This window comes from Camellia sinensis, chromosome 11 (assembly GCF_055761805.1).
Source record: "Camellia sinensis isolate YWXY chromosome 11, ASM5576180v1, whole genome shotgun sequence".
In the NCBI taxonomy this organism is placed as follows: Eukaryota; Viridiplantae; Streptophyta; class Magnoliopsida; order Ericales; family Theaceae; genus Camellia; species Camellia sinensis.
The window spans coordinates 92618943-92636054 of record NC_138971.1 but is presented as its reverse complement, the minus strand read 5'-3'; the positions used below and the strand labels follow the sequence as shown (position 1 = coordinate 92636054).

Genomic DNA, 17112 nt, shown 5'->3' with positions numbered 1-17112 from the left:
AAAAATCCAAACAAATACCCCCGTTATGTTTTCTAAAATTCTGTTTTGCTATAAATGAATGAGTTTCCCATTTGATAATTTATCGTGGCATCCTTAAATGAATTCTCTATGAATTGTGTATTGGACCAGAGATCGTTCTGCTATATGTTGGACCAGAGGTCGTTCCGCTATATGTTGGACTAGAGTTCCGTATAGTTGTTGTATATTGGACCAGAGGTCGTTCTGTCATGTGTTGTCAAGTATTGGATCAGAGGTCGTTTTGTCAAGTTTAAATATGTTTAATGTTATTGGATGTACCACATAATTTGTTAAACTCTGAGAAGTTTAGATGAAACTTACGTACGATTTATCTCTAGACGATGTTTTGCATATGATAATAATGTTTTTATAAATATAGAACTCATTCATTTAACCTCTTTACATTGAGATTACTCATTGGGCTTCCAACTCACTCTTATATATATATATATATATATATGTGGGTATGCATCAGGAGGACCCACATTAGAGATTGCTTGCATTCAACCCTTTTTGTAAAGCCACCCGAGTTATGCCTCCGTGTTGAGGCTTTTGCTGATGCCTTTGGCCAAGCTTTGTATAGCTTAATTTTGTCAAGTCCCTATATGATATATGAATGATCTTGGGTTATGTATATGAGGTGAATGTTTGTAAATATTTTAAGTAAGTGAAGAAGTGTTTTGTTTGTTTCTGTTCATGTCATTCATGTACAGCTCAATGGACAAATTTATATTCTGTTTCTGCCTCGGGTCCTGATATTATTTAAATAATTTTGAAATTCTGTCTGAGGCCGTAAGTAATCTCATGATTATTGGTCGGTCACCACTCTAACCTCTAGGGACGGGGTTAGGATTATGACAAGAATCATGCACACTATTCGAATTGAAAACTCGCACACCTGTACACTCACACAGTATCCCCATACCTTTGTACCTATGTGTGCATCTATAATTGTAGCCCACCCTGTTCACCCATACGCACACCTACGTATGTCGTCCACCCATACCACTTGTCTAATGTTTGATAACCGCTCCACCTATCATAATACTATCCACAATCCCATATAGGTTGCCAATCGTCTATTTAGATCAAGAAAATGCCATCTGATTGACTGCACATACAACTAAAACTAGGGCTGTTTATGAGTTGGATCGGACCGGGTTTGACATACACCCATCACTCGAACCGATTATGTCAGGTTCGGCATATGCCCATCCGAGTTCGACTGATGCATTGTTCGAAATCAAACCACTCACACTATTCGGATTCACGGTCGGTGGCAGACGAGTCATGTTTTCTCAATTTGGGCTGCACACAATAAACAAGAAGAAGAAAGAACGAGAAGAAGAAAATTACATGTGTCAAAGATCAAATCCAAACTCATCCCAAACAAAACTAAAATCATACACACAAAAAAACATGAAAGAAAAAATCCAAACTTAACGCCTTACCAAATAAAGTAAAGTAAAATTACAAACTCATATCTCGATCTAGGCCTCCAATCTATTTGACTTGATACTTGTTGGATGTTGCAGATCTAGATCTAGCAGGTGCAACACCAAACAAACCCACCATCTACGATCACCTTCATCATCTGTGATTCTAACGTATTAGGGTTTTGGAAGGGAGTAAGGCTAGAAAAGGGATTTGGGGGAGATCGGGGGGGGGGGGGGGGGGGGGGGGGGGGATGGGAAGAGGATTATTAGAGTGGAAAAGGGTGCAAGATACGATTAAGAGTCTCTAGTAGATGAGAATGAGAGTGATAGAGAGATATGTTTTTACCAACTAAACTTCTTCAGCAAAGTATTGAAAGAGACGTGAAAAATGAAAAGTTAAAATTTGTAATGATGAAGTCCAGCTAAAGAGTTGAATAAGTCAAATGTATAATTATGACGTCTAGTTGAAAAGTTGAACAGGTTGTAGCAGTGATGTCTATTCCCTAGGTTATCTTGGCAGATGAAATAAAACTATAATAAATACCTTCTGTTAATAATATTTTAATATCTCCAACTAATAAAAAGCAAAAGCGTGGATAGAAGCATCGTTTAATACATCGGGCAAGTCGGGTTAATTGATTTTTTATTCTTTAAATCCGGCACTCGACCGCCAAAATGAAAATTTTTTGTAACTTCAACCACTGCCAACCGAAATTAGTGAAGAAACCATCCGTACATGGTCGGGTTGGATCAGATTGATCGCTTTAGGCGGGTCAGACAGATATTTGAACAGCCCTAACTAAAATCCAAGTTGCTCCTGTTGATGACTGGTCTTTCACCCCTAATTGAACCAATTTGCTCCCGATCACCCTTGATCACTTGCAATCAAACCCGATCCCCTTTGATCAATCATGATCTCTGTCGAATTTGTCCAATCTCGTCAAACTGTTCAGAATCTGAAAAATCTGAACCAACCAGTGAATCCACAATGCTAAAACACATTTAGAAACACCTATACATTGAATCTTTCTATTGCATATATTTTCATCTAACAGAAAAATTTGAAACTGTGAAATCAGAACATGTGTGGCACTAAATCACAACCCATTACAACCTCAACACAATAATCCTTTCGTGCACTAGCCTTCATTGTTTGTAAGCCTAATCTTTTTCTTTTTCATCATTTCATGCTATTAACCCAACTAACAGCAAAAGAAAAATGTCCAACAAACAAATAACACTCTTGTTCATTATGTCTGCATCCTTCACTGATTTCGATTTATTTTCAATTGATCAACCACTATGATATTCTCTTTTTGTGTGAATCAAAATTTTTGATCTTTTTGAACGAGACCAAAAAAAAATTCCCATGCTCTAAATCTCCATGATTTCAGGTTGACCACAATGACTCTAATACCACTTGTTGGGATTATTGCACATCCCACAACCACAAAAACAAGCACACCATGCACACACTGAAAAGAAAAATACACAGAATTTGCATGGTTCAGCCCAACCCTGCCTACGTCATTGAGTGAGAGACAATCCACTATAAACGGTAGTACATAAACATGAGACGAAAAACAACCAAGAAAAAACCGACACCAATACCCAATTCCTAGAACAACACCCATGTCCCCACTCAAGGATAACTGATACCCAAAAAGCAACACCATCTTCCCAGGTCACGCTCGATGCGCCCAGAATTTCTGTCTCCCCTACATCTCTACAAACCCTCTCAATCTCACAAGTTCCCCATTTATAGGCAAACCCAATAAATCCTAGTCCCATACAACTATTAAAACCTTTCATATAATGGATTCCGAGCAAATTCCAGACTTTACAACCTAATCCAAGTACATTTAAAAAATAATGATTGTATGGGTCTGGCAGAAAGCAAGAGACGTCCAACCAAGGTTTTAAAAAGCGGCCGCAACCGTTACGTAATGCCGTTACGTAACGGTTTTGGCGGTTACCGCTACCCGTTACGGCCGCTTTTGCAGTGTGATTGAGATTCACAGGTGTGTTGGCCGTAGCGGCTACCGTAACGGTCGTAATGGTGCCGTAACAGCCGTAACGACATATTACGTACCGTTCCGTAACGGATCCAAACTGTTTCTTTCGAAAAAACATACAAAAAAAAGCTGAAAATAGGAGAAGAGGGATAGAGATAAGAGGAAAGATAAAGAGAGAAAATTGAGGAGTAAGAGATAGAGAGAAGAGGGAAGACGAAGAACATGTTATTGATTTGTTGAAGTTGTAAGACCTATGCTATTCTCTTCAGCTCCTATCACTCAACCATTTTATTTATGTGTGTCTATCTAGATATTGTTTGAAAATAATAATAATAATAATAAGTGTGGTCATTATCTATTTGGCTTGGTTAAAATATGTATATATATATATATATATTTAGGCTCTTATTTATTCTCTTACTTTTATCATTATTTATCTTATATATAATAGTTAGTGATTGATTTTTTTTATAATATAAAGTCAATAATTATTAAAATAAAATGTAAAAAACTCAGTTTATAGTGATTTAAAAATATGAAATATATTAGATCATGCTTAAAAATTTACAAAAATTTATCAATATTTATTTTTAACCCAATAAATATGATCATGGAAAAAAAATATACGTATCGGTAAGTTTTTTTTAAATTGTGCGATAAATAAAAAAATTCACGGTTCCGGTTACCGCAACCGTTACACTACGGCCTTCACACCGCAACCGTTTTTCAGAACCTTGCGTCCAACAATTTGCAATATCCATCAATTTGTATTTCCCTCACCTTGATACATTGATATTATACACGATACTTTTTAACATTTATTAGCTTCCATATTTACTTGAAATGTGTTGATGCTTGGAAACATATCCACTGAAATTTCCATGTTTTTCAGGTTATGATATATCATTTTCATTGATATTTTATTCTTTTTTGACTTGAAGCAAGTAGTGATGACCAAAATGTGCCACGAATGCACTACTTAAGGATGATACTGATAATACATAGTTAAATGCTAAAGTTCTAAATTTCAAAGGATAAAATGTGTACCAAAAAGTAGAAAACGCCTAGTTTTACCTATTTAAACATGGCCATTTGCATACCTAAAATCACAATGCAGGTATAAGTTACACATCCCAACACTGACATGATAACTCACACACATGCACATGACATAAGAACTTAGGCAGTACCAGATCTTACGTGTTTCAGCAGAATATTCAACACAGCTCACTAAATCATCATGATTTCCAAGAGTATCATGAATTCCTGAATCCAAATCATACCTACAACAACAAAAAGGAGACATTAACTACTGTCTATTAATCACAACACGCAACGTCATGAAAATGTAGGCAATAAGCATATGAAAATTTGTTTGTCACGTTTAAAGATGTAGTATGAAACAAATAATGTCAAATGATTGAAGCCCTCTTCAATGAACAATAACTGGAATATATGGGAAGAGATGTTAGAGAGAGAATGTCATCAAGGAAGGCTACTAAGCCTATGCCATAAAAGGTGCTTGTGCTATAGAATGCACACCATAATGCAAGTTAAACATTTATTCATATGCATTAAACATACATACGTAAGTACATATACGTTACATGGATTCTTCTAAATTTGCTAAGTGTTCGTGTGGGACACTCAACACTTGGGTAAGGACATTCGATATGTGACACATATAATGCCTTTGAATAATTCTAAATTTGTGAAGTGTTCATGTTGGGCACTCAACACTTGGGTAAGGATATTCAATATGTGACACATACAATGCCTATGAATAAAGAATTAAGGGACAATTACCACCCAAAAAAAAAAAACTAGCGCTTGAGGCTTGCAACAAAATAGACCCTGAGTTTTTAATTTTGTCAATTTAAACCTCAATCTTTTGATTTGCTTTCAATCTAAACCATTTGCCAATTTTTGTAAAGTAAAATCAACAGCAAAAAGTATTTTAATTATTAAACTAAATGTAAGTATACATAAAATGTCCAAAATACCATTTTTCATTGAATTTAATGACTAAAATTCCATTTTTCCAATGATTTTACTTAACGAAAATAGGCAAATGGTTTAGATTGAAAATAAATCAAAAGTTTGTGGTTTAAATTGAGAAAATTAAAAACTTAGGGTTTAATTTGTTAAAAGGGTCAAACCCTAGGAGGTTTTTTTTTGTAATTTCCCCAAGAATTAATATAAGAAACATAAAATACCATCAAACAGGTAACAAGGTACAACATAACACGCAGACTTCATTTTCTTTTTTCTTTCGACCAAAGTATTTAAATATGTACATACCACATTTTCCCTTGCCTATTACAATTCCCAAATAACCACAAATATGGATTAGCTAGGAGATCAACACAACCAACACAAAGAATATAAACTATTCAAATCAATGCAGATTTAATTAAGAACTACTAACCTAGTTCTACAGATAAGATAAGAATCAATCCCATCATCAAAATTGCAAAATTAAACAAACAAACTAACAAGTGACGAGCAATTTTACCGTGGCCTCAATTCAAAAAAAACCACAGGCACAATGTCGGAGAATCAAACACTATAACCAAAATGAGTGATTTGCTTACAATCGGTTAGATGAACCCACATCACTCCCAGTGCTAGATCTCCTTGCCTAGAGTCACCTCGATAAAATCCAACAACAAACTCCCAAATTCCTTTGACAACCACCGAAGGACTTCCATGAGTAAGCTATGAATGGTTTGAAGTGTAATAGACCTTGAAGAGTTCAATCCATCACCACAAATCCATTGGTCTCTCAATTCTTCAAGAAATCTAAGTTCTTTCTCTCCATAACCTCAAAGATACTTTTCTTCCTTAGAAAGACAAACCCCTAGTCGGTTAGTTCTAAATCTGGATCAAAATGTTGGATTTTGGCTCAATGTCCACTCCCAAATTAATTTGGTTTTGAAGTAATTTGTTTACTATTGGGTTTGGATTCATGAGAGACCTATTTTGACTTGGTTTGGACTTCCTAAAACTTTGGTTTGGGTTTTTCCTTATTAATTTTGGATTAGTTTTAGGAAGGATTATTTGGCTATAAATATGTGAAGATTCTCACGTCTTTGGTTGGACTTTTTAGTTCTTTGGGAACCCCCCATGGGAGGGTTTTGTTGGTTGGCCTTTGGGTCTTTGTGTGGCCTTTGGGCACTTGGTCCTTTTCAATGGACCCATATTTGTTGATCTTGGAAGATTCGTATTCATTGATTTGAAGTAGATTCTATTCGTGAATATTCGATTGACGGTCTACTATAAATCTTGATGCAACTTCAGCATCCTAGTGGCCTCTGAGGTCTTGCTTTGGTGGTCTTCCATAGACTCTTGGCGGCTTCTTTGAAGTCTTGATTTGGTGAGATTTTATCACTTGTTCTTGTCTCTTTTGTTTGGGATCTTCATTTATGTTTGACTAGATCCATTGATGTCTACTTACGAGATATCTTTCTTAGTGTCTTTTGGTTGAAACTTCGGTTTTGTGAGACTTGTGTAAAAAGCATTTGGATTTGGTAAGAGAATTTTTTTAGGTGAATTGATAAGCCAACTTGTATTTTAGGCTTGGTGAGGTTAGTTATTTGTGAGAGATTGCTTTGTCACCATTGTAGCTCTTCAAAGCATTGTTCTCTTTGTGATTGCACGTGGAGGTAGGCTAAGGCTGAACCACATATATCTTGGTATCTTCTTAGTTTGTGTTTGTTTCTCTTAGATTTGTATGGTTCTTCGGCTCCATATTCAAAGCCATCAACTATCAAGGTGTGGTTGAATTTTCATAGGGCTCTCCTCACAACAATTGTGAAACAGATAGTGTTTAGACCAACCTTGAAAGCTTGAGTGCGCCCTTCATGGCTTGAGCAATGATTTCATTAACTCTACCCATGTGGCAGTCTTCATCACCTCAATACACTAAGCCTTAAGTTCAGGACATGAGGATTCATCATAATTAAGAACCACAACAGAACTTATAGACTGGAACAATTACAATTTAGTCAAAATTAAAGAATTACATACGAAAATTGTTTGTCCAAACGCAATAGCCAAAGAACTACCCAGAGTCAAATGGCATGTTTAATTTATCTCTCAAAACATGTTTTTGGAGAAAAAATTCCAAAAACATGTTTGGTCAAAAATTTTGGAGAACAAATTCCAAAATCACTTTTCTCTATACTATACATCAATCAATCACTTTTTCTCTCTCCTCTCTCCTATGAAGCATGGGTACTTCGAAAATGTTGCCATACTCGTACCGAATACTGGTACTAGTACTGATAGGGTTGCATGCATACCGAATACTCGAAATACATACCAGGTACTTTTTATACATTCTTTGGCAGTTGTACTCCATGGATACTTCATGGGTACAGGATTGGTACATCTAGAGTACACCAAACTACGGGACATTAGTGGAGATACATTTAATTTATTAGAGAGTTCTAATTTACTTGAAATTACAAATCCTTTATTTGATGTGCTAGAGATGAAAAATATATTATTCAATGATGAAGTTGATGGAAGCGAAAACTAAAGTTTCAAGTTTTCAAATTTCACGTAGCTTGCTTTTGGAATGAAACTTTATTTTGTAATTTTTCCTATTTAATGGCATTAAAACAGCTTATAGACTTTGCTTTGGTATTGGTATTGTTGAACTATGATTTCTCTTTTTGTTTTATAATTTCTTCTTTTAGATTTGATATAGAACTTTGATTTGTAGATTGAACCTCAAACTACAAATTACAAAAAATAAAAAATTTATTGATGTACCCCAACCAAACCCGTATCTTATTTTTTTAAGTCTTGTCGCATCGGCGTACCCGTATTGTACCCACACCTGTGCTTCATAGCCTCTCTCCTTCTCAATCACTTTTTCTCTCACACCCATCTATTTAACTACAAAAAAAATCAAATCATTCCAAACTCCAAAACTATTTTCAAAATATACAACTAAACAAATTTTCAAATTTTTTAAACTCTCCAAAAAATTATTTTTGAAATAATATCTCAAAACACAAACCAAACAAGGCCAAAGACTCTAGAAATAACAAACTCCCCCGTTCCTTATTCGTGACAAAACACATCTAAAAGCCGAGCCTAATCCCAAACCAAATCAAGACAAAAGAAATGTTGTGAAGTCCTCAGAGAAGCTGCAAAACAACTGTTAGACCAATGTAATAGATATAAAAGCAGATACATTAGATATAAGCCATAATAATAACCACTATACTCCCCTTTTTTTGATGTAGAATACAAAGTCGACAAAACAAGGTAGCAGCAGATAATAGGATATGACAGTATACGCAACCAACATAGGTACAAAAAAAAATTATTAATATCCAAATTATCCAACCATAGACAAAACTGAATCTAACTCAAAAATAAATAAAGTGAACTACTGGACACCCTAAAGAGGAAACAGGTGCTAAAGATAACTGGTGATAGTCTGAAGCTAATGAACAATGCTAGCAAGCTATTTGCGAGTCTCAACAAAGAACTAGGCACACAACTATGCTCATGACACTAAAATTGGGCCTCAAGACGATCCATCTGAGCACCCAAAGTCCTGCCACTCCAAGGTTGCTCCCTCACAACTCCTACCTCTGTAGCCTCAATGTCACGACTCTATCCCGTCCCAAACTGAGATGGAGTTGTGACAGGCCAGTAGTCATGGACTACCCAAGGCTTATCTAAACCAAACATATGGTACTCCTATGGAAATTGGGCCAGAACCCATTTTTAAGTAGTGGAAACTATTAAGTTCTATGATTTGATCATTTATAACACATCCACTCTGACCAAGTGCGCAAGTTTATGAAATCAAACATTTAGCATTTACATCTCTTAAACATTATGAGGAGTACTTCTAATATATGTACAAACTTCAAAAATCAAACTTGCACTTCAAAAGAGTCTTAGTGCATATATATATACAAGCTTCAACAAGCAAAACCCTTCATGCCACATATACGGGAGAAAGGTCAGCCAAAGCCCAATGAATAGTATTGTGACAAAGGAGTAAGATGAATGGATATCAATTCAGAACAATAGCATATATCAAAAGCTTTAATTAGCTCAAACCATATCTTAGCCACAAGCTTGCATTTCCAAATCATGATAATGCATATCCATTATAACAAGACAGGGAATAACTGATCCGAGTACCAATTAGATGACCCACCAGCAGATGACAAGGGAGATCTCAACTCAATCTACCGCTACTAGCACATTTACTGTCCCCTAGTGGTTAGGACTAATCCGAGAATGCCATCTTTATACATGTCATACATAAGCATAGGACATCCATTCATATCAACAGATTTCAATGTATTCCAAAACGTAGTACATTTTTAGTTCTAAAATAATAGTTTGAACATATCTTTGAAATAATACTTACTAACTCATCAATGGCTCCGACAAATGGGATGATCCACAAGGTTATGAACCTACAAGAGTACAAAGAACCAATGTCTATTGAAATACTATTCTAGCTACCATAAAATATAGGTTATTCGAGATTAATTCAAGTGTCACTCTTAATTCGATCCATGTCCCTTTAATACAAGTTTTAGGATACTATTTAGAGCCATTTTTAAGTCTCAAACCAAGTCCTAAAGGTTAGAAGTGATCCCAATAGGTCACAAATGATCCAAGAAAGATGGCCAAAACCCATGTGCCGGATGTGCAATGACCCAAGGCCACACGTGCAGAAAGCTCCAGAATCTTAATCTTGATTTTGGTCTGGGCCACACGTGCGGTGGCCTTGTGATGCACATTCAAAATTCTACAGATGCAACCACCTGTTTCTCCTTCAAACCATTTCAAAGCTAATTTCTATCATTCCAAAACCCAAAAACATGAAATTTCTCAATACAAAATCCTTCAAAAATCACATGAAACTTATAAATTTATAACTCCCTTACAAACTTTAGAATTTCCTTTCAAAAAGAGTGAATTCTTACCAATTCATTCCTTTAAAATAGCTTCTTCATTCTTCCTTTCAAATCTATTTCCAAAATGAGTTCTACCAGTTATGACGGTTATAAAATGAAGGGTTTATTACACTTTATACCCCTAAACTATCGTCAAATTGTGTATTTAGTCCATGAACTATCGATTGTGTCTACTATGTCCCTAAAGTATATAAATCAAAGTCTATTTAGCCCATAAACTATCAATTGAATCCATTAAGTTCCTAAAGTATTTAATTCAAACTTATTCAATCCCTAAAAAGATTACAAAATAAAATATAAACCCATAAATATTATAAATTAGTAAAAGACCCTATCTACTTAAAATTTTATTTCAAAAAAAATCTTAAACTTTTATTCTGTCATTGAAAAGTGAACGTCAATCCATATATTGAATTTCCCTTGTAAGGTTAAGCCTAATTATCTATAGTATTTTATTACTTATCTTCTACAATGGATACGTGCTTGCTTTTATCTAGTGTAATATGTCAAATTTTGTTTGTAATTTCTAATTGATTGTTTTTAAGTTTTTCGCTAAATTCTTTTTATTACTTAATTAATGTATTGTTTTGTTATATTACTATTTGTAGAGAAGTGTTATTATTTAAATTATCTAATTCTACATTTTCAATATATCTAATATTCATATAATTTATTAGCAAGACTGAAAAATCAAACTCTAATATTAATTTAAACAAATAACAAAATAAAATACCTTATAAAGACAAAATAAAAAAATTTAAAGATTTTTATGTAATAAAATCTTAATTTGGGAGTTTCTTTTACTAATTTATAATATTAATACGTATGAGCATATATTTTATTTTTGTAATTCTTGTAGGGACTAATAGACTTTGATTTATATAATTTAGGAACCTAGTAGACACAATCAATACTGCAGGAACTAAATAGACTTTGGTTTATATACTTTAGGGACTAAATATATTCAATCGATAGTTTAGGGACTAAATAGACAATTTGACGATAGTTTAGGGGTAGAAAGTGTAATAAACCCTAAAACGAAATGACTAGAAATTTTACCTTTAAACCAACTAGTGTTGATCTCCAAGTCAAAAACCCAAGCCCCTTTCTTTGCTTGCTCTCTTCTTCTTCTCTTCTCTTCTCTTCCTTTCTTCATTATTTTCTCTCCTCTCTTTTCTATTTTGCTCCAGTTGAAATTCTCTCTAAAAATTCATTTTTCTCTAGAGACACTGGTCCCATACCAATTCAACTTCATATTCCCAAGTAGGAGTGGTCAAGCCACTTGGTGACGTGTGCATGCTTCACCCTGTCACTAATCCTCCAATTAACTTAATTAATCAAGTTCAACTCTGATTAATCAAGGCTAAGCCTCTAATCTTAGTATGCCTACTTAACCCTAATTAAGCATAATTAATCTTACTTAATTATCACTAATCACATATATGCAAACCTTGAATATGCACAACTTGATTAGGACTTTCAAACACAGATATACAAACTAGTTGAATTTTGTAATAAGGCAATAAGGAGATGATAGAGACAAAAAAAAGAAAAGAAAGAATACAAAGATTTAACATGATTCAACCAATATTGGCCTACATCCACACACACAAAGCCCTATGGGCTACATCTTTCATTCACCCAACTTTATACTCTAGTTTACATAATAAGTAGGATATACAATCAAATCCCTTCAGTTAAGGAATTGAAATAAATCAAAGATACAAAAATTCATAATAAGCACAAATGATGGAATCTCCATATATTCTAATATCTTCTATATCTTCTGATATCTTTGACAATATAATCTTATCTCCAAAACTCCCCTTCAAGTTGGAACATGGAACAATTAAAGTGAAGTGTCCAACTTGAACTCGAAAATAGGATAATCATCACAAACAACTACAATGAAGTCCAAAAGACAACAATTGTAATAACTCCCTTCAATGACAACTTCAATGAACATAAGCAAGGAACCAACATCTTGCAACAGAGAAATGAACATTGAATCAATCATGATGGCAGTAAGAGAAACCAACTAAGAGAAAGAAAGCAACAAAGCCGAAGCAACAGCAAATCACCACAAACAGAAAGGCTAAAAAAAATTGCATCCCACAAAGAATAATACCGAACACATCGGTAGCCCAAAAAATAAAAAAGAAATAAATGTGTTTACTACATCAGCACAAGGACCCCAAAAGGGTAGAGAAGTAGCCGGAAAACTCGGTGTATCACATAACAATGCTACCATACAGACCAGCAACCCCGAAATAAGTAATAATTATAAAGTTTGCTTAACACATCAGCAAACTAGTGGTCAACATAAGGAATAAGGAAAAACACCTTGATAACAACAAATGTGAAGTGAGAAAGCAGACTATATAGAAACATGTTTAGGATTCAATCAATAGGCTTTGATACCAAGTTAAATTTTGTAATAAGGCAATAAGGTGAATATGGAGAGATAATAGAGATAGAAAAGAGAAAAGAAAGAACATAAAGATTTAACATGGTTCAACCAATATTGGCATACATCCACACACACAAAGCCCTATGGGCTACATCTTTCATTCACTCAACTTTATGCTCTTGTTTACATAATACACCATATATATAGAGTAGGAGATACAATCAAATCCCTTCAGTTAAGGAATTGAAATAAATCAAAGATACAAAAAATCATAATAAGCACAAATCGTGAAATCTCCATACATTCTAATATCTTCTATATCTTTTGATATCTTTGACAATAAAATCTTATCTCTAACAAAACTAAGTTCAAAAGAACACTATTTCGTTTATCCCCTAGCTATCAATAAATTTCTAAACCAAAGCATATCAAAGTTCAATCCAAGTATTTCATCTCAAAAGACTACCAATGCAATACAAAGCAATCAAACATAGATAAATACATGCTTATTTCTTGCAAGAATGTCTCGGGTGCTAATATTATCAAGCTCCTTTTTTGCCTCATAACAAGCCTAGACTAGCTCCTATGATCCTAGTGCGCTTGACTTGTGCATCACTCTGAACAAAAGTAATCTTAGATATAAGAAAAGACACACCTAAAAAGACATCCTCATCAAACTCAAGAACACCCATAGGCTTAAGAAACCTAGTGAGAAAGACACCATAAGGAAGAACAGATATTTTCTTAAACTTAGGAACTTTAAGCACGAGAGAATAGATAATCTGACTCAAATCAATATATTTGGATTGAGATAGACAAGATACGAGATAACTACCATTAAGATTAACATCATGTTTGTGAACAGAAGGAATTATATACAAATCATATTCGAAAAACAATACTCAGTAGTAAGCTCGTTTTATTTGATTAAAAAGGTTTTAAATAACGGTGGTGGTTACCATAACAGTAGCGGTAATGTTGATGCGGTTGCGGGGTGTAATGGCTGTAGTGTAACGATGGTGGCAACCAAAACCGTGAATTTTTAATTCTTCACACAACTTTAGGAAAACATACTGATACGCATGTTTTAATTTTAGAATCACATTTAGTGAGGTTCAAAATGATTTTTACTATTTTTGTGTAGTTTAAAAACATGATCCAATATATATACTAATTTTTATATTAGTTTAAAGTCGCTATGAAAAACTTTTCTATTGTTGGATTTATTTAATTTTCTTTACTTTACTAATAATTATGGATAACTTCTTCATTTTGTTAAGAAAAAAAAAATGAAGTACGTTTAATATTAAAAATATAGTTTCATAAACATAAATTCAAAATACAAAATGTCAACATAATAATGTAAAAGTACATAACATGAAATCTAAATTTTGTTCAATAAATTTAACATAAGACAAATAGATATAAGTTCATAGTCAAATATGAACTTGAAGATTGGACATTCAAAATATGTATAGATAAGATTTTTACTAAAGTTCTATGTAAATAGAAAATAAAAGCAATAAATACAAAATTTATATTAAAAAAATAGAAGTGTAACAGCCATAACAGTGCTATAGCGGCAATGCAACGGCTATTACGGCCTTTACGTAATGGTGGTGGTCATTACGGTTGTGAATTTATGTCACACTGCTATAGCAGCTGTAATGGGTAGCGGTAACCACCACAACCATTACGTAACGATTGCGACTGCATTTTAAAACCTTGCTAAATTAAGAGTGCAACTTGGGCGGGCTCAACCCGAGCAACCCAAACCCAGCCCGAATTTTTTTAAGACTTGGACAAAATATTTTTAAATTCGGTACGGGCTTGGGCAAAAATTCAGAAACCCGAATTAAATTTGGGCGGGCTTGGGTAAAGACGTCAAGCAACCCGAAGCCCGAATTATACATATATAGATATATAAAAATATTAAATATATATATATATATAAATTATTAGCCATTACATGATATTAAAATAATTTATATTATTAAATCATATTGAATATATATTATATATATAAATAACATAAAATCTTACTTTTTTTCTTTTTATTTTCACTCATAAATTGTAAGGACTACTATAGTGACATCTCTCTTACATTATATAAATTTTTTGTTTTGATGGTATTAATGATTTTCTATTTTTTTTTAAAAAATTGTATATAGAGTCAAATTTTAATAATTTAATAATGTAGCTGGGAAAAAAAAAACCTGAAATTCATTTACAATTCGGGCATCTCGGGCAATTCGAGTTTAACTCGGGTCGAGCTTGGACAGACAACCTTGGGTTACAATTCGGGCTTAGGCGGGCTTGGGCAGATCTCAGCACAACTTGGGCTGGGCTTGGACAACCTCCCAACCCGACCAAACCCGCCCGAGTTGCACCCCTATGCTAAACCATCACCACATGGACGGGACTCACCACATATGAGAGAAGCAATGACATCACAATCAAGATCAGACCAAATAGGACGAGACTCTTTAGGACTCTAAAACAGTGGAACTTGACTCAAACTTAAGGTAGATGCAATTTTAAACAATCAAACTCACAAGAGACAAGCAACTTTAACGTGGAAAACTTCAATTAAGAAAAAACCATGGGCACAACGTCAAAGAATCACACAATGGGAGTGTTTGAGAACTTGGGTTTGTGGCTTTTTTGGCTAAAATAGCCAATAAAGGCAAAATAGGCTAAAATATCCAATAAGACAAAAATGTCACATCCAAACTATAATTATTTCACTTTTTCTCTCATAACCATCAAATAAACTACAAAAAAGAAAAAATCAACTATCATTCCAAACTCAACTTTTTTAGCCAGGCTAAAATAATCAAATAGCCAAGTAAAATATCCAAGTTCCCAAACGGGCCCAATATAAACAATGAATCATTATAAGAGTTTCTTACAATCCCTCAAATGAATCCACATCACATGGATCTAAAAACATCTTTCCAAATCCACATTGATCTCCCTTGCCTTTAGTCACCTGGAATCCACCAATGATCTCCCAAATTGCCTTTCAGAACCACCAAAGGACTTCCAAGAGAAAGGTGCTGGAAATTTGTGTTAATGTATATAATAAGATAGTGGCATGTATATAATATGATAGTGGTGTTGGTGAAGGATAGTGGCATGTATAGAATATGATAGTGGTGTTGGTGGTAGATAGTGGCATGTATATAATATGATAGTGGTAGATAGTGGTAATATATAATATGTAAGTGGCATATAATGGGTTGTAATGATGTTTGTAATATCTCCTATATAAGGAGTGTCATTTGGTCTTGTAAGATAAGAAGTTTTGAATATAACAGAAATATATTCCTTCTTCCTCATATTTTCGGAGTTCTTCTTCCTCATATTTTCTAAGTTGGTATCAGAGCAACAAAAAACACAGCAGCCCTAAAACCGTCATAGCCATGTCGGAAGTCACATCCGAAACCACTTCAACCCCTGCCGCTGCCATTCCGGTGAAAACGTCCAACTCTCACTCTGTCCAAATCACCACCATCCGCCTAAATGGTGATAATTTTCTCCGCTGGTCACAATCTGTCCGGATGTATATCCGTGGGCAAGGAAAGATCGGTTACATCACTGGTGACAAGAAGGCTCCTGCTGTTAATGATCCGCTATTCGACAGTTGGGACGCTGAAAACTCCATGGTTATGACATGGTTGGTCAATTCCATGGAGGAGGATATAAGCTCTAATTACATGTGCTATACTACTGCACAAGAATTGTGGGATAATGTTAGTCAGATGTATTCTGACCTAGGAAATCAATCTCAAGTTTTCGAATTAACTTTGAAGTTGGGAGAGATTCGTCAAGGAGATGATTCCGTCACCAAATATTTCAATTCGTTGAAAAGGTTGTGGCAGGATCTTGACATCTTCAACACATACGAATGGAAATCGGTTGACGACTGCAACCACCACAAGAAAACTGTGGAAGACAGCCGTATTTACAAGTTTCTTGCCGGCCTCAACATTGAGTTCGATGAAATGCGAGGAAGAATTATTGGCAGACCTCCTCTCCCATCCATTGGCGAAGTATTTGCCGAAGTCAGAAGGGAAGAGAGCCGAAGGAGCGTCATGCTTAAGAAAAAAGGTACTGGTGAATCAATTGAAATTTCTGCTTTAATTAGCAATGTTGCGGCCAACAAGGCTGCAAATTACCAGCGCAGGTTTGATGATAAGCCACGGGTCTGGTGTGATTTTTGCAACAAGCCTCGCCATACAAGCGAAACGTGTTGGAAGATCCATGGC

The 17112-nt window shown here is 34.5% G+C and overlaps 1 protein-coding gene across 5 annotated transcripts in view; it reads right to left on the bottom strand.

Annotated features, from left to right (window-relative positions):
* Positions 1 to 17112, bottom strand: part of LOC114280714 (Transducin/WD40 repeat-like superfamily protein) — a 97242-nt gene that overhangs the window by 70533 nt on the left and 9597 nt on the right. For all 5 annotated transcript variants that reach the window (XM_082894329.1, XM_082894330.1, XM_082894331.1 and 2 more), the window contains one exon: positions 4670 to 4752. In XM_082894329.1, the coding sequence (XP_082750455.1) occupies positions 4670 to 4752 (83 nt within the window). The remainder of the gene's footprint in view (positions 1 to 4669; positions 4753 to 17112) is intronic.